The sequence below is a fragment of the Harpegnathos saltator genome, unplaced genomic scaffold (genome assembly GCF_003227715.2).
Source record: "Harpegnathos saltator strain DR-91 unplaced genomic scaffold, Hsal_v8.6 scaffold539, whole genome shotgun sequence".
NCBI classification, from domain to species: domain Eukaryota; kingdom Metazoa; phylum Arthropoda; class Insecta; order Hymenoptera; family Formicidae; genus Harpegnathos; species Harpegnathos saltator.
The window spans coordinates 305,082-323,679 of NW_020230359.1; the positions used below are offsets into that span (position 1 = coordinate 305,082).

An 18,598-nucleotide genomic window follows, 5' to 3' on the forward strand; every position below is an offset into this window, starting at 1 on the left:
ACCTTACCATACACCTGTGTTGAATGTTGGGGCTATATTTTGTTGGACGATGTCACTGATTTCCCGGCTAATTTTCTCGATCGATCAGAGCGAAGGTGAATTCGTGTAGATAAAATAGCCACGAGAGTTAGTCAAAGGTAAACTATAATTGTTTATTATGTAGTTTTCATGCATGTTTATGCAGGTATATATATATATATCATAGAGCGCAAGCTAGAGTGGATGAAATAATAGCATCATCGTTGTCTTCTCACCGCACAAAACGGAATGCGATGCGTGAAATATAGATTACGCAGTATGAGACATATGCTACACATGATGCGATGGCACGTCAACAGTAATGTCAAATGTAAATAATTACCAAGTAACAAAGTCCCCACAACCCCCACCCACAAGTATTCTTCCGGATTTTTTGGAATCGCGGAATACCTCAAATCTTAATCCTGACCCCCGTGGTTCGAATTATTCGACTTAAAGGCTAATATAAATGTTCAAACTTTTCTACATTCTGGAGTTACACGACAAAGCAGACGCAACCCAGAAGCAGTCTTTTCCCCTCCTACAACTCGTCTTTAACGTTCGCGACGCTCCAATCCTCCTTGATCATATCGGAGCCTTTTTCACCTATCATTATGGTAGGTACGTTCGTGTTTCCGCTGGTGACTGTTGGCATGATAGACGCATCGATGACCCTCAACCCCTGCACTCCGTGGACTCTTAGCCGAGAATCCACGACGGCCGTAGGGTCGTCCTTAGGACCCATTTTGGCCGTGCCAACGTAGTGAAAAAGCGTCATTGACATGTGCCGTATGCTGCACCTCCAGTAATCCTCGGAGTTGGGTTCGGTGTGTCGGCAACCTGGGATGTCCAGGTGATGCAGCTTCGCGCCGTACCGCTTGAATACCTTCGTCTTCAGCAGCTTCTCAATAAAGCGCACGGATCTCAATATCGTTTCCATGTCTTCCTTCTCGGTATAGTAATTGGCGTAGATCCTGACGGGATCTGCCGGATTTTGGCTACGTAGCCGTAATTCGCCCCGGCTCTTCGGCTTCAACAGGCTTGGCACGGGACATATCAAGCTTTTGTCCTTCAAGATATCTGTTATAGCGTTCACTATATCCTCATGGATGTATAATCTCAGCAAAAAGTCCTTCAAAAGTACGTCCGACCTATACGATGCGAAAGCGTGATGGAACTGGATGTCGGGATACTTGGCGTTCGGATCGGTCACATTGACGAAGCCCTGCATGTCATACTCGACAGATGCGAATAAACCTCGATTGTACATCAGATACTGATAAGCCTCGTCTAACAAGAACATAGGCGACTGTGGCTGAACGTTCGGATTTTCGTACGCCACGTGTATGCCGAAGTACGTGATGTGATCCTGAAGATTCTTACCGACCGGTAGATCGACGACACTGCTTATCCCCATCTCGCGTAAATGTTGCTTGGGTCCGATACCGGAGAGCATCAGCAGTTGGGGACTGGCGATACTACCGGCCGAGAGGATCACCTCCCTCGACGCTTTAACGTCGATCGATCTGCCGTCTTTCAAGGTCATGCGTACTCCGACCGCTCGAGTCCCATCCAGGAGAACGGCGTCGGCTCGCGTGGACTTCATCACGTAGAGATTTCTCTTGTCTTTGATCGGCGACAAGAAAGCCCTCGCCGTGTTCATCCTGCGGCCATTGTTCGCAGTGCTTTGAGTGTCACCGAACCCGATGAACTTGCCGGCGTTTATGGCATCTAGAACAGGTACGTTGAACTCGCGTAAGGCCTCCTTCAATATATCATATCCTGGGTTTCTGGTGTAGTTGAAATATCTAACACTGAGCGGCCCTTGCTCGGTGCAGTCGCGATGTGGATCCTGGCAGTTTTGAGATTTCCTGAAGTACGGCAGCACGTCTTCATAGCTCCAGCCCTCGTTGCCCATCCGGTACCATTCGTTGTAGTCCTGCTCGTTGCCCCGAACGTAAAGCATGGCGTTTGTCGTGGAGCTGCCGCCGAGGGCTTTGCCCTTGGACCAAGTGCACAAGCCGGTGGTCGTGCCGTGGCAAGCGAACTTCTCGGGCTCGACGACATACGCATAATCCTCCGGCGTTCCTTGTATGTGCAAAAATATCGCGGGGACGTCACTGACGGCCGAAGGATTGTTACCGGCCTCGATCAGCAGCACCTTCCAGTCGTCGATCTCGGCTAAACGACGGCCCACCACGGCCCCGGCACTTCCGGCACCTACGATCACAAAGTCGAATTCGATGTCGGATCCTGCGACCTCGTCCGAGCGGTCGGCCGGATAATCCTTGTCGCTGCCGAGGCTGCACTGCGCCGCCAAAAGCGTTTGCATCAACTGCAGGAAGATCGACGCGGTGGGTCCGCTCGTCGCAGCTGCGCAGGTGGCAGCCATACAGGTCTCCATGGTTCAGCCAGGTTCTTGTGACTGTCTAGTCGTCTAATCGTCTAGCGGACGTATGCCTAGTCTGAAGGCAGGTAAAAACCAATTACCGCGAGGTACGCGCTATATCTGCCTTGTCGTGTTCCACGCGGACTGACACTCCGATATGGTACGTAGTTTATAATTTCTTATTGACTAAGCATATCAAGGATATCTCCGTTCTTATATAAGTCATGGCGCGACATCAACCGACGTCATTTCAATAATGCCACGTTGGATCTGGGTTTTTTCGAAATGTTCTTTTTCGAAATGTTATTTGGATATTTATGACTGAAATAGCGTCTCGGGCTAGACTGGCGTTAATACGCGAAATCAGCACGGAGTTATCATAGCGGAGTTAGCATAACAACAACAACAACAAATCAAATGTAACTTATATGTCCCGAATAAATCAGAATAAAAAAAAATTGTTTTATAGTTCGTACTACTAGTAGACGCATCACTGCATCACGCTTGTTATTTAGCATTGATATCGCTTATATTTAAGTATGCTGATAACGTCAGTGTTATCCGTACTAATGACTTATTCGTCTCGCGAGTTTCGTTCTGACTCCATTATACTGATTGGCGTTCAAGGCTTATGGTCCGATTAATAATATGAGATGCAGACAATACTTGTACCTATATTTATTATATATATATATATATATATATATATATATATATAGAATATGTAATTATATATATCAATCATCTTGTATATCTACCAGTTTACAGTTCCTTTGCTCTTTCATTTCCGTTATAAGTAAGATATTACCGGAATAACAATTTATTTTGCTTCCTTCACGCGTAAAAAGACATCGCGGGGAGAAAGAAGGAGAGATTTTGCTTCCAACACTCCTTATCTCTTCCGAGTTCTATTTGTTCAAGGTTCCTGGCTGCGCGCCGTGGAATTGTTAATTGATAAGGTCAGAAGCGAGAAAATCACGCGCCAAAAATTCGAAATAGACGCGTCGAAATAAAAAAAAAATACGTGCGTCTCACTCGTGATTGATTGACTGAGCACACTTGTCAAATATTCCGAGAACTTTCGTTTTGCTGTAGCAATCAATAAACAAGCGTGAAATTAACATGATGTGCAATCGTGCTTTTCGATCCTTTCGTTTCCTCGTGATTTTCTCACGTTGCTTTTTAGACCGTTTATTAATCGCCAGAGGAAGAAAAGGATTATCCGGATTATCTCACGAATGTGCTCAATCGATCGCAAACATCGTTTCACTCACACCGAGGAGGCTTGCAATCGCAGGTCCACGGTGACACGATCATAAGGAAAGAAAGAAAGAACAAAACTTAAGCATTTTTCGCGACGGTAAACTGATATCGCGTTTATGATTCAAACTTTGCTGCGCGCGTGATATCGCAGGTAACACGAAACTCACTCGCCGGCGCTTCTGCGCCGTATGAACGAAGGGGAAAACTTTCCGTTTGCCCTCCGGTGTTTCTCCAAATGTCACTGATACGGTAAGAACGTCACTATAGGCTGAAATTTTCCAATTTCTGTTATCAAGCTAATGGACAACCGACTAACTACTAACAATTAAACCGGCACAGTCAAGAGAGATGATAAAGTTACCAGTATGGAAGATAAAATGCAGTCTGCGCTGTTAAAACGACCAAGGCACATTTTTGCGTCATCTCGTTGTAAATTATTTGTAAATTATAACATTTATACTTCCTATCGACCCAGTATCAACTGTACTGCTTAGGATAAATATTCCGATAGTAAATGTCCTCAGGATATGTTTTAGAAATCTTTGCTACTTGCGTCGTTCAATTTTTCCGACAAATCTCGAATAATTCCGAACAGCGGCTTTTTGAACACATATAACCATATCTTCGTTCGGACGTTATAACCAGCGGTCGATTATTTTTCAACTTCTCGAGATTATGTCGACAATCAGCAAATAACAAATGAGCGAAAAAAGAATGTTTTTGCATAAAAGACGTGGACGTGCGGCACCGTCGGATTTCGGACGTTGGTGATTAAAAGAAGCAAAAACGACTCTCAAATGGTCAAGATTCGCGCCAGCGCGCGGGCTTTCCCCTCGATGAACCTGATCTAGAATAACACACTCGTATTGTCCCGATCAATAGAGTCGAGAAACGCGGGATATCGCGACCGCGGTGCGCATCGGGGAGGCATTTTTCTTTCAGTCGCGCCGCACGAAAAACTCCACAATGCCACCGCGCGTCCGCGAAGGGACTTTGAAAAAGTAACTCGGCGTATTTACGGTCAAAGAGATGCGTATCGTCGGGCTGAGAATGAGAAATTTCCTCCCCCTCTCCCTCTCTGACGGCGAACTACCGTGTGAAAAGCCGCAAAGAATAACTTTGGAAATGAATAATGAGAAACCGCGCGACAAATACACGTAGGACTAGAGAACGAAAGGGCACGTTGAATCGAAGAATGGATTCCGTATAAACGCGAGAGAGAGAGAGAGAGAGAGAGAGAGAGAGAGAGAGAGAGAGAGAGAGAGCCGACATTGCGATGAGTCTTGCACATCGCTATGTGATACACCACGTCATCATAGATTGCAAGCTTTCTTGTTAATAAGTAGGAGAGATAAGCCGAATCATTCATAAATCTTATCCACTACATGCGAGATATGTGTGTGTACGCGTTTGTATGCTCGTTGGCAAACGCTTCCGAACTGTTTCCACTCAAGCTTGCTCCAACAGTGCCAAGTATAAAGGAGGACTCGGACGAGCGGACCGTTTCGGAACGGTTTCGAAAGTCGGGACTGTTCGAATTTTTCGACCGCTCGTGAATTCCTGACACGAAGCGCTATTCGCGTTCATCGCGAGTCAACGGTATCGCTCCTGTTGACCGCGCGTTTAACATCCGGTTAATTTAAGAACGTCCAAGCTATGCGAGACGCCGAAGAGAATGAAGTCTTGAGAAGCAGTAAGACACTTTCTTACTTAATTAGAGAGCAGCAGGCCTTTGAAGAAAACATCCTCCAAGCGGCGTTTTTCCATTTCATCAGGCTAAACTATTCGACGAGCTGCGATGTTTGCGGAGAGCGTTGGGTAACGTACAACATGTTCCCCTTTCGGAAATCGGTCGCGTCTGCGGTTGGTAGTAGGAATTAGTAGTGGAAATCCCACACACGCAAACGGCAAAAGTGCCGTCGGCGTTTCTGGTCATCACGAGAAGACAAACATCTGCGTGTGTGTGTGTGTGTGTGTGTATGCGAGGAATAATAATATAAAAGTATGATCATATGAAAATATGAACGTAGAGATACGCGTGAATTTAAACGAGGAGAAAAAAAGGACTCCGTCGTTTGAGAAAGATGATTTGCGATGTACAATTTGTCATTTCGAAAATTCGCTTAGATGTGTACACACACACACACACACAGACATACACACACGTGATCGTGTGTGTAGGCTCATGCAAGTGATAACGATTATTTTCGTGGCTCATTGATCTGATTACCATATTAGCTTCGAAGGATCGATTATTCATGCGTGACTTTCTCGCGAATTTCACGCGAGACGTGCTACTGCAGTGAGTTTCAGGCGACCCAGCCGAGATATGCGATTGTAAGCAACATCTGCGCGCGTGTTTGCTGGTAATTTTTCAGAGAGCGACGTCGTAATGTTAAAAACGACACACATGCGCCTGTATGAGCTTCTAACATTTTTCCTTATAATGACGCTTTGAGCGTGTTCCCTCATACGACACACACGATTCGGTTTAATATTACTTGCTGCAAGCGCCTTCACGCCTCTCGTACCTCGAGACGACGCGGCGAAAAGACGATGAGATTAGAGAGCGACGGTGCTATTGGATCTGCGCAAGAATGTAAAACGAGCCTTATCTACCCTTCTAGCATTCTATGGGTAAACCGAGAAGCGTTCAGTGAGTGTCGTTGTAACTTTCCATCGTCACGAATCGACAGTGACCTCCCGTTTCTCGGCTGACCGCAACATTCAGCGTTATGGTTCGTTGCCTCCGTTTTTCCTCCTCGCACGCCTCACTGATAATACGTACACGTAAATTCGCGTTAGAACACGTGATAATACGCGCAGCGTTGCGTTTAACAGCCGCTTCGCTTTGTAAAGTCCTGTCTACGTAGCTCGCAGGACGCAGGACGCGCGGGGTACGCCAAACGCATTCGCAATTCGCAAATCACGTCACGAGTCTAGTGTCTACGTTGGAAAGTGCTATGCAGCATAATAACAATAGAGATTACAATATAAAAGATAATATAACGGTGGATCAAACTTCGTCTCTGGTACATTTGTTTCTGATGTGTTAAATACGACAGCATCGAACTCACGTCGACTTTTGTTAAAGACGAAGATGGCGGGTTGGGCCAATCAGTCGAACTCGCAATAAAAAAGGACATTTGGACATATTTGCTTATATGGTAAATAAATAAATAAATATATATATACATATATATAAATAAATAAATAAATAAAATATATAAATAAATATATAAATAAAGCACTCATATTTGTCATCAAGTGTCATCAACTTCCTAACTATAAAGTATAATCATGTTCATCTCGACCGCTGCCACCATCGAGAACAAAAGTAACCCGTGGTGACTCTGTCGGGCGGCTTTGATTGGTTAACGCAAACGAGACGCGGCCGCGGAAAGCCGAAGTCGAATCAACCTCGCTGCGTACGGGCTTTCATACATGGAATGACATAAACTACGTTTACACGGCAACATTTAAGGACCAGAGCACAGACTTCTGCATAACGCATAATACACAACGCATAAGAGGATCAATCAATCAGAGTTCTTCATTTCTGTCCTGAGGAGGGAAATGAAGAAAACTAATTGGTTTATTCTTTTATGCGTTATGTATTATGTGTTATGTAAAAACCTGTGCTCTTGCCCTGCAGAATCTGCAGAGTGCAGGAGCCAGAGACAAATCCAGCGTTGACTTTGGAGGCCTCTAGCGGCGAGATCGCGAACCAACACCGTGCGCGCGAGCGCAAGAGCAGAAGAAGGTTGGGTCAAGTCAGTTTATCAAGACGAACATCGATCGCGCTGTCCTTGTCTTACTCACTCGGGCCGCGCAAGAAAATGCTTTCTGCAGGCTTTTGAACGAATGAGCAAGTGTCGTAGCGACTTACGTGCAATACCATTTTACAAATTGACCTATTTTGTCTAGCTGACGTTATATATCACCGCTAAATTATTATAGCATGTCCCTTATTCCAATCGTAGATAATCATCACTAAGCGCTTAGGAAGCTGCTTTTTCTCCTGAACGCGGCCGTTACGTAACTCATATCTACGCGAGCTGCGTATCTAGTAGAGTTTTCTTTAAAATTGTGTGTCATCCTATTGCATCATGAATAATTAAATATATGAATAATTTAATTTAACTACATGAATTATTAATTGTGAAGTGAATATATGATAAGATGCATGAAGTTACTCACACTGTTGATATATGAAATTTACTCCAATTAATATCAGGGAAATATTTGTTGCTTGGTTAGTAAATTATAGCAAATCAGTATTGTCAAGAGTCAATATCGTCAACATCGTTCGACATGATGAAGGTAAATACGAGTTTCTTTTGTGTTTAGAAAAATCAAGCGTTTGCTCTTGTATTCAAAGAAATCAAGCATGACAAGTACTTAACGCGTAATCTCGATAGACTTCTTTCGTTTCTCATTAATCGCGTATATTTCAACTGAGTTTATAAATATATTGATTCATTGGATTTGACTTCATTAGAATTTATTCCCAGACGGGAAAGGTTTTAGAAAATGTCTGAAAGATGTCCGGAGGATATCTAACTAGATACTTTTTAATCGTCTTTAAGATTCTCTTCAAGAATTAGTACTGTCTGGGTTGTACGTTATAAGTCCACCCAAGTGCTTCGTTCTATCGAATCAGTCTATATTACGAAATTATGCGAGCGATCAGTCTATATTACGCGATTATACGTCTGTCTTTTGTTCTTGTATCAATTTCTCATTATACTTCACCTTATTTTATTCTTGCGTCTTTAAACAATATGTTTAATGGCTCGTCTTTCGGAGAGTCTCGTCGAGATCTGTAGACAGTTTAATATCTCAAGGCGAATGGACGACGATATATCGAATGATGAAGCAGCAGGTATCCTCCTCTATCCGAGACTTTCCTCCATCGGTTCGTACACCTATCTAAGAGACGACGAAGAAAGAAGGTTCTCCAGTGGAAATTTCCATTACAGTTGCGATACTATGAACGACGCGACTGTACAGTCTATCATAAAAGTCGATGCTTTTCTTTGCTTTCTTTTTCTATCCATAAACACACGTGGATACGGGTAAACTTATATCCGTGCAGGTAGGACAAGTATGCGCCTTATGCGTTATTAAATTGGACGGCTTTCGGTTCCTGTCGCTGACGAAATTTATGATATGTTAAAAGAACATGCCGGTTTCTCTAGTAACTTTTCTCGTTACGTTGGCGAAATACTTTTATAACCGATTAACCAGTGGAATAATATCTTAGTCATTATTTAAAACAAGAAATAAATCAGCTAAATATATTCAAACGCAAAAAACTTGGTTTACTAAAAATCTGGGAAAAAATTACAAAATTTCAAATGATCATAACTTGGTAAATAATGAAGATACAAATATGCGCAGAAATGCAAAATGAAGCTTGAAACTCTTTAAGATCCTCTTTAAGATCTTTATCTTTTTCTATTTAAAGAGTTATGAGATTAGTTTTATAAATAAATAATAATATGACAACCGTGAGTTTATTGTTGCGTATTACATTGCCTCACATGATCAAATATATTACAAATATAAAAAATATGTTGAAAATTTGAGAGAACGATTAAGACGTGTCGACATAGCGTATGTGTTATATATTAGACACACATGTGTATTATAGTCGTGTGCTATTATATAATAGAAAGTTTATAATATATAACTGCAATATTTTTCGCTCATAGAAAAACGTTTATCGAATTGACGGACACAATAACATCAAGTGTCGTATCTCAGCAATATGTTGTTCAGTGTTATAAAAAAATGTTGATATTTTATAATTTCATTTCGTTAAAAAGTTTTGATCGGTTCAAAATGTTTCAGAAATATTTCGCTATATTATTTGACTATACATAGAAAACCTACATTACAAGCGACCTTTCCAATAAAAATTACATTCATAAAATAATTAAAGGATCGATTTTGTTGATCATGCAACATAAACCACAATTTAGTTCAATGTAATTTCTGCATAATAATAATATGAGGAAAATGATAAAAATATTAATGATTCGGGATGCATGTCGGGACGGTTCGATAAGTCTGTACAAGTTGTCAAATATAAATTTTCGGATATAAAATGTATTTCTTAGCGTGCTACAGGAGTTAAAATCAAAATCTATGCTAAAATATTAAGATATTTTAAGAAAATCTTGGAAGTATACTGCGTGAAAAACTACATGTAAGTAACGTTTACACAAGTTAAAATGAAATTTTGCTTTTGACTTTTATGCGTGCACATGCCAATTTTAAAATGAAGTTTCAAATATTATTAGCACCATTATATAATAAAGCGTATAATATTTATATTATAGTTGTCACAAATTTCTCTACAGACTTTCGAAACTTATTCCATTATTTTTTAACAAATGTATTAGTCACTTTTATTAATTATTATTTATTTTTTGTGTATTATTTATTTATATATTATTATTAAGTATTATTTACTTATTAATTATATTAATTTCTATTTATCTTTTAAATTATGATAATACGAAAATAGATATTAGTTATAAATGTATAGAGATCAGAATAGATATGATGGATGCACTATTTTAAAATAAAAAAGTCTTTCGGCTCATTGTTGAGTCACACTATACTACGACTAAAAATTAAATGATTTTTTCTCACGGCAATAAAATAAATAAAATCCAATGCGCTCTTATATTTATTAAGATAAAGATAACTAGATGTTTGAAGAAAAATTTGTAGCTCAAAATATATATTATGTAACACATTTGCAGATCTGAAGGCAAGGATTTCGCTTCGAGGAAACAATGTTTTCTGAAAGTGTCTTGTGGCATTTTTATACCGAACGGCACTTCCATCAATAAACAGGAGAAATAGCTCAATAATAAATAGAATAGGATACAAGTTCTTCTAATTTTTCGTTGAGTCTTATCATTTGTAAATATAATATTCTAAGTACGATATATAAAGTGCATTTAATTTGTATTGAATTGTACGATTTCAAATTCGTGGTTAGATAGTGGCGGCTCGTAGTGAGAATTTAAGAAACTAGTTCAAGAAAATGAAGCGTCTAATAATCTTTCTTTCAGATTCTCTTTATTTGTTCTTAAAAAATGGATTTAAAAATCTGCATTCTGTTATGAATTATAAGTTTATAATTATTATTATATAAATTGTAGATGTTTACTTATAAGTTTAACTGAAAAGATATAAATTATATACTATAAGAGCGTCTAGCTCACGCCGGAGAAAAATGGGAAAATCTCCCTTGCTCTACAAGAAATTTTGGTAGACTTTTATAAATAAATTGTGATTCGAATCTCTGCTAAAATCTGATTTCAACTGAGACTCAAACCATTTTCACCAATTCAAATTCTATTTGTTAAGATCACTTTTACCAAATTGCAGTTAACTAACCTCTTAGTAACCTTGCAGGATTTTCACTGAAACCGCCTGAAAAAGAAGCCTGAGAGCCAGTCAACTCGGTGTTTTGGCCGACACCGATTTCCAGGATTGTTTGATACATCACCAGCGTCCATTTCTGAGCTGGAATTACGTTCACTATACCCATTTTCAAGCGTTGTCAGTAAAGTCTCCGTGCAGTGCCGTGTTTCTCGACCACGCAATTTTGAATGCAGCACAGACATGAACGAAAATAGGCGTAGCAAGGACATGCATTAACCAGAGATTTTACTGACAGCACTTGAAAATGAACATAGTTCTTGGTCAACAATGGACGCAGATGGCGCATCAAACAGCCCTCAAAATCGGTATCGGCCAAAACGCTAGGGCCGTTTTCCAAAATTCACTGCCAGTACTGAAAATATATATAGTTTGTGTCACGCAAACTATAACTTTTCAGCGCTGGCAGTGAATTTTGGAACATGGCCCAGGATGGACGTTCTCAAGGCTCGCCTACAATAGCTGTAAAGCTAAGACTCCATGCATGCGGTGAGCTCCGGCAAACGGCTGCGGTGACCAATCAGGAGACAGACGCAAGCCGGAGCTTGCCGCAACCGGACTTGCGCCTCCCTCCTGATTGGTCACCGCAGCATTTGCCGCAGCTCACCGCATGCATGGAGTCTTAGCTTTACTCTTACAGCTAATGTACACGAGCCTTCAGACTTCTCTCTGTTTAACTGCAGTTTAACTTGGTAAAAATGGCCGTTTGTACCAACCTTGTTAACTTAATCGGCTGAGTATTTCAACGGAATTATCCAACCGCATCTATCGTTAATCAGTATTGCGATTGGTCAATTCCGATGAAATAACCAGCCGGTTATAAATTAAACACAGCTTTAGTAGAAACGGGCGTAAAAGTAGCTGTCGAAATATTTAGTGATAATTTTAATAATATCGAACAAGAAATCGAAGAACTATCGTTTAGGGAATAATCAAATTGAAAAAATATCGTACGATAATCGATTTTGCATGTTAAAGTAATCGATATCATAATAATCGAGGTGACGTCATCCGCATTCTAGCCCACACTGCCAGCGCGATGTGTTCTGTGTATGTTAAATAAGGTTTGTTTAAACTCATCAATGTAAAATACCGTCGGCTATTGTAGGAAATTCTAGCGAAATTTGTATTAAAAAATTTATAGAAGGAGACCGAGTAAGTGTGATATTGTGAGCTCGAAGGTAATGAATACGTAAAATAGAAGCAGAAGAAGTAGTGAGAAATCAAAGTTATAGGTTGTGTATCGTGTGAATTTTTAAGTCATGCCGGCTCATATTCAATATAGACATGTATCAAAGATGCAATCGAATTTAAAACTTGCGTGTTAAATTGTAACAAGTACATAGCTGTAGGCGACGAAAAAGATGAAGCTAGTAAAGCCGAATTGGGTTACTCACGATGGTTTGTATTTTTGTACATTTCTTATGTTATAAGTCTACGAAAACATCTATTATATTAATGTTTTCACTAGGGTACCCAATATTTTCTATTGATATACATCCTGATGGGAAGAGATTTGCCACTGGTGGTCAAGGTATATTAACTTTTGTATAATGTTGCATCTAATTTTTTTTTTCATGATTATGTATATATATATATATATATATGTATATATATGTATCGTTTTATGAATAATATGTGAATAACATTCGGTTTGTACTTTTATTATTATAGTTTCCTCTTGTTATTAGGTGGTGATTCTGGGAGAGTTGTTATATGGAACATGGAACCTGTGGTTGATGAGACTGTTGAATTAGATACTAATGTTCCAAAAATGCTTTGTCAGTTAGATAATCATCTTGGTAAAAGTTTATTTTTTTATATACGATAGAAACAGATTCATATAGTAACATCTTTATCATTAAACACGTTTACTAATTTTACATAGCGTGTGTGAACTGTGTGAGATGGAGCAACAGTGGATTATTGGCGTCTGGTGGTGTAGATAAATTAATTATGATTTGGAGATTGTCTGGTGGATCTGGTGGAAGTTCTATTTTTGGTGGAAAAGCCAGTGTGGAGACTTGGAGATGCATTGCAACATTGCGTTCTCATGAAGCTGATGTGCTAGATCTGGCTTGGGCACCGCACAGTCCATGGTTGGCTTCAGCTTCGGTGGATAACAGTGTGATTGTATGGGACGCATCCAAATTCCCTGCTGTAGTCGCTGTGCTGAAAGGCCATACAGGTTTTGTAAAGGGAATTACCTGGGATCCAGTGGGAAAGTATTTGGCATCTCAGTCTGATGATAAAACCTTGAGAGTATGGCGTACTACAGATTGGACAGAAGCAGCATTAATATCTGAACCTTTCGACGAATGTGGTGGGACAACTCATGTTCTGAGGCTCTCCTGGAGTCCAGATGGACAGTATTTAGTATCTGCCCATGCTATGAACGGAGGAGGTCCTACGGCGCAAATAATAGAAAGGGATGGTTGGACGCAGGATAAAGATTTCGTTGGTCATAGGAAGGCGGTAACTTGCGTTGTACGTATCGGAAACATCTTTTTTGGACACTCTTATCAGTAATAAATATCTGAAGAAATTATTGCATCTCTGTGCGCACAAGTATTATTTTCTTTTTGCAGAGATTTAACGGCAATATCCTACAGAAGAAGCAGCCGGGTTCATCAAAACCACAACAATACTGCTGCGTCGCGATAGGATCGCGAGATCGTTCCTTGTCCGTATGGCTAACGTCGTTAAAACGACCCTTGGTCGTAATACACGAATTGTTTACTCATTCTGTGTTGGACGCGAGCTGGTCACCCTGCGGCCTTCGACTTGCAGCATGTTCGTGGGATGGAACGGCTGTGTTCATCGAATTTACTCAACAAGAATTGGGACAACCACTTGACCCTGCCGAGCAAGTAATTATATATGCTGTAAACGTGCAGCTGTCAATATTCTCAATCGGTTTCGACAAAATCGGTAAATTGTTTTTCTCTTGTATTTACAGAGTAGTCTGCATGAACGATTGTACGGCAAACCATTGGTTCAAGGAGGTTGCATGGTGATGGAGGCACCAGAACTGCTCAATTTGAAGCCACCAGCACCGGCGAATCAACCTTCTCAAGTCCCATCCACCCCAAGTGTTCCTCCACCCACTACAGTCCATACCACTACAGTCACTCCGGTTAAAGGACCTATCAATAAGCAAATTGAAACGAGAACTTCAGACGGCAAAAGAAGAATTACTCCAATGTTCATCCCGCCGCCAGCAGATACGGCGTGAGTTAATTCCCTCCTTTAGAATCAGATCTTCAGAGGGCGATATTTATCGTGTCAATCTTTAGGGATACGACGATCGGCGGCAGCTTAGGCACACCAACATTCATCAGCAAGGTACAGACGAAAAGTTCGATCGTAATAGAAAAACGCAACGACGTCGTCGCCCCAAATGTCACTTCGTCGTCCGTAAAGTCAGCTACTGTCGACACCTCAGGGTCGACCCTCACGTTGAAACGTAGAGAGCAGTCGACGCCAAGGACGCATCACTCTTCATTCGCTAAAAAACCCAGATTCATGTTTGACAAAAGTACTGGACAAATGTTACTGCCTCCTCTCAAGCCGTCCAGTTCATTGTCTCAGCAGGCCGGTCACTACGCCGTGACGGTCACCAATAGTCAAGGTTTAGCGCATCTGCAAGTGTTCAGAGGTACAGACTCTGAACCTACGTGGGATCTCTATTTAGGATATAGTGCCGTGGCGTTAGCAGCATCACCGGCTGTGATAGCCTTGGGCTTGGAGGATGGAAGCCTTCATACGTTTCATCCTGCCAAAGGCTGTCGTCCAGCACCGCCTTTGGCGCCCCCAGCTCCATTGGCGAAGGTTCACGCTGTCGGAAATGCGGTAATTCGCCCCTAATTTCATATCGGTTCATTTCCGGTATCAGCCGTCAGTACAAACCGCCAAATTTCGCTGTGTCCAGATGTGGACATCCGTTATGTGATTTTTTTGCATTAATTAATTTTAAATGCAGTTCAAAGAACTCGTTGCTCTACACATCTGCAAAAATCTTTTACAGGTGATGATAATATCAAGCTGCGGTGCGGTCCGCGTGTGGGAAATAGGGAATACGTGTAGAATGATTGTTTCGACCTCAGCTGCTCATTTAGCGGCGCCTGGGACGTCCCTGTTGTCGTGTACGCTTTATAACGGGATGCCCCATCTGGCATTTACTAACGCGCGAGCATACATGTACCATAAAGACATGGGTATGATGAGCCCATCGCTTCCTCTTTTCTCTCTCATCGAGCTACGGTTATAACGATCATTAAATATATCGTACAGGAACGTGGTTATTAATCGGAGATAGCCAAGACCCAGTGTGGCGTTGGTCATCGTTCAATGTGTTGAGCACATCAGGGAGTAGAGCGCCTAGAGGGCCTTTATCGTCGCTGCAGGAGGGCTTGCTCAAGACTGCCGGCAACACTTTGCCAAATCCACGTTTGCCACATAGCGCACCGAGCGTGGTGTCCTATTTGGAGCAACAGTTATTGGCTTCTAAGGCTCTTGGAAGCGCTCAAGAATACGTTCATTGGCTGATGGCTTTGGTGTCGTTCTTGTTAACTCAAGGTACGTTATAGTTTCGCGTTGCGCGCTGTCCGTGTGTTTCTTCCCAATCCCAAGGTCGTACATCTTTGCCACGTTTTTACTTCAGACGGTTTGGAAAGACGTCTGAGGTTAATCTTGGACGATCTCCTTGGCCCGAGTCACACATCAGCCTCGAAGAGCGTATGGGATCCTGCCATTTTGGTAATGTCGCCTGTATCTCATCAGCCTCTAACCGATTCGATCGCGAAGATCGTCTCTTAACATCGCTTTGTTTTCACCTTACAGGGTATAAAAAAGCATAAGCTGTTGGGTGATGTATTGGCTGTGGTCGGTGGCCATCTTCGTTGGCAAAGATTGTACCTCGAGTATTCCGAGCAACTGGCGACGTTGAAGAACCCGACCAATTGATTCATCATAACGCGAGTGACATTGTTCCGAAACTCATTCTTTTCCATGTGACATCATGTATATTTTTGAATGTATGATGAAAGAAGCAAGACTGTATAGTTTTTTATAACGTTCGCAGTGTGACATAAGTTGACGTAAGTGTACATTATAATAAAGTAAATCATTCACACCGCCGTGTTTATCACGTTATCGTCCCACCACGGCCGATAAAGTCCAGAGGACCGAGTCAGCCTCGATGCTCGCGATTCTCCACGGGCGATCTCCAGAGTGATCTCACTCTGGGAGGAGAGCGCCACGAGTGGACGCGAGTACGAATGAGCGCATGGGGGTTGCAGAGAGAGATTACGTTCATAATAATATATTATACCGATAGATATACACCACCTTTCTGAAGCTCTCTCTTTATAAAAATACATAACGAAGCACAGTGTGCAGTAAGCAGGGAACTCAATCTCGAAAGCGTAACTAGTGAGCGTTACAAGATCAGTTAATCTTTACAGGATGAATTATAATGCACGCGCGCGCGCCCCCACTTCGCTGTGCGTTGTCGTCGGTTCATCATATATCCCCGTGATTATTGTTACTTTCTTTTCTCTCCTTTTTATACTTACGCAGAACAGATCACTCACACACACACACGCAGTCGTCGTACAACCTTTCCCCTTAACTTTATTCATGGAATATTAATGCAACAGGCAAAACGATTGCAACAGATCGATGCTCCACTTCTCAAGGTCGTTCCTTTCCCGCCCCGTAGAAGACGTTGCGCTCCGAATTAGCACCATTTTTATACTCATCCCGCCGATGTTACATCAAGTATCGAGAGAGAACGTGTCGTGGCGGAGCCGGACACTCCCACTCCCGAGAGAAACCTCCCGAGAGAACTGATATTTGACGCGACGCTTTTATATATATTTATATATGTATATATAAACATAATGTATAAAAAATAAAGTTAGGCAAGTATATATATATATATTTCTTATGTCAATCCTCTATCACGAATGTTGCATACGGTGTAGGAACGCCGCGTTAAATACGAGGTTCAACGCACACTCAACGCACACACACACACACACATATATATAAACACATGTGTGTCCCATTATATGTTGCGGGCGTGTCTGAAAAGTTTCTCTTGTATTTTCTCTTTCTCTTTTCTTTTTCCTTTTAATTTATCTCATATATATGTCGCGCGTGTGCGCACGACATTTGCACACGTTGGGTTTTCGCCGTCCGAAGCGAAAATCAATTCTTTGTACAACAGAAAGCGATGAACCGCGAGGCGCGATACTGAGTGACGCGCGAGGTCGCGCAATGTCTTGAGTGTCGCTGCTCAACATCGTGGAACGTCATTGGCTATGATAAGGTATATATATATGTATATAATCAATCGTCTCTTTGTGTTTCGGTCGTGTTCGTGTGCGGTACGTCCTGCGATCACCCCGGTGGATAGTTATTGTTGTTGTCGTTGTTGTTGTTATCGTCGTCGTAGTTCTCCTCTTGCAACGAACACTTCGTCGAAATACAATTCTCATACCGCGAGTAACTGAGAATACTCGAGAATGCGCGCTGTACGGGTACGCAGCGATACGTGTGTATTACAATAAATTAACAATGCGTCCTCGTCTCCTCCCGGCAACATATTCTCAGTCACCGTTTGGTCCGTTACATGATTTACGTAGAAATTCGTCGTGTGTAAAACTACCGTATAATATATAAAGATTCCTGCGAGATGCGCGCTGCGGCCGGAACGGGAACACCGACGGGACGCGAGCTCGGCGGAGGCAGTACGAATTTTTTATGTGTGCGCTTGCACGCACGTACTCACACACACACGCACACACACATACGTGCCCGCAGGGAGAATGAGGCTGAACGCGAATTGATCGCGATACGATTCTTCCGTCATTTCGTATGTTACACCGATGTGAGCTCGCCCCCTCGATGTTCCCGCGAAGATCGATTCCGAAGGAAAGATCGAATCTCTGGGCGAAGAAACAAGAACTGCGTCGGCTGCGTGTTCACTGCTATACCGGTGGCGGTCCGTTCGGATAAAAGGCTAACGGGGTGAAGCTCCTCGCCAGGTTGTTAGACAGCATACAGCTGTAGTCTTCCTCTGCGGACGGTACCAGCGACGCGACGCCGAGCAGGAGCAACATCAGCGCTTGGATCGGCAGGGAGACCCGCAGGACTCTCCCGAGGAAACGGTACCCGCGCGCCAACACCGTTCGGTCCCTTTCGTCACCACTGAAACAGATTCGCGACGGTGGAACGACGTTAGAAGGGAGGACGTCTCGCTGAGGGAGAAGACTCGCGACTTATCGTCTTAGATCTACGAAAAGCCGGGCTCTGCTCGTCGAAATGATCCGGAAGAGCGACGCGCCTCCTCCTGCGACAACATCGACGACATCGTGATGTGTGATCGTTGTCCCCCCGGCAGAAGAGAAAATCGCGAGAAAACGACGCTGGAGACTCGCTCCTCGATCCCACGTTTTC

At 42.3% G+C, this 18,598-nt stretch overlaps 3 protein-coding genes across 12 annotated transcripts in view; 1 reads left to right on the forward strand and 2 right to left on the reverse strand.

Annotated features, from left to right (window-relative positions):
- Positions 1–127: 127 nt before the first annotated feature.
- LOC105183518 (glucose dehydrogenase [FAD, quinone]) lies at positions 128–8,657 on the reverse strand. Its single transcript, XM_011141724.3, has 2 exons — positions 8,426–8,657; positions 128–2,483 (listed from the first exon to the last, which is right to left on the reverse strand). The coding sequence occupies exon 2, from the start codon at positions 2,420–2,422 to the stop codon at positions 560–562; it is 1,863 nt and encodes a 620-aa protein (XP_011140026.1). The 5' UTR covers positions 2,423–2,483; positions 8,426–8,657; the 3' UTR covers positions 128–559.
- Positions 8,658–12,134: 3,477 nt separating this feature from the next.
- Hira (histone cell cycle regulator-like protein) lies at positions 12,135–16,250 on the forward strand. Its single transcript, XM_011141723.3, has 12 exons — positions 12,135–12,198; positions 12,279–12,535; positions 12,606–12,668; positions 12,826–12,936; positions 13,023–13,621; positions 13,723–14,004; positions 14,094–14,365; positions 14,431–14,986; positions 15,162–15,351; positions 15,428–15,712; positions 15,798–15,892; positions 15,977–16,250. Exons 2-12 carry the CDS (start codon positions 12,499–12,501, stop codon positions 16,097–16,099), a joined length of 2,613 nt encoding a protein of 870 aa, XP_011140025.1. The 5' UTR covers positions 12,135–12,198; positions 12,279–12,498; the 3' UTR covers positions 16,100–16,250.
- Positions 16,251–16,441: 191 nt separating this feature from the next.
- Msp300 (Muscle-specific protein 300 kDa) overlaps positions 16,442–18,598 on the reverse strand; it is a 98,650-nt gene continuing 96,493 nt past the window's right edge. For 9 of the 10 annotated variants that reach the window (XM_025303277.1, XM_025303275.1, XM_025303271.1 and 6 more), the window contains one exon: positions 16,442–18,349. In XM_025303277.1, coding sequence (XP_025159062.1) covers positions 18,130–18,349 — 220 coding nt within the window. In that variant the 3' untranslated portion in view covers positions 16,442–18,129. The remainder of the gene's footprint in view (positions 18,350–18,598) is intronic. The other variant, XM_025303276.1, reaches the window with a different exon arrangement.

Excerpts from the sequence above, each read along its gene's own strand:
- Hira (XM_011141723.3), top strand. The coding sequence starts at position 12,499 with ATGAAGCTAGTAAAGCCGAATTGGGTTACTCACGATG. Across the intron at positions 14,366-14,430 it reads CCGCCGCCAGCAGATACGGC|GGATACGACGATCGGCGGCA; the intron begins GTGAGTTAATTC and ends GTCAATCTTTAG. Across the intron at positions 15,893-15,976 it reads TATGGGATCCTGCCATTTTG|GGTATAAAAAAGCATAAGCT; the intron begins GTAATGTCGCCT and ends TTCACCTTACAG.
- LOC105183518 (XM_011141724.3), bottom strand. The coding sequence starts at position 2,422 with ATGGAGACCTGTATGGCTGCCACCTGCGCAGCTGCGACGAGCGGACCC.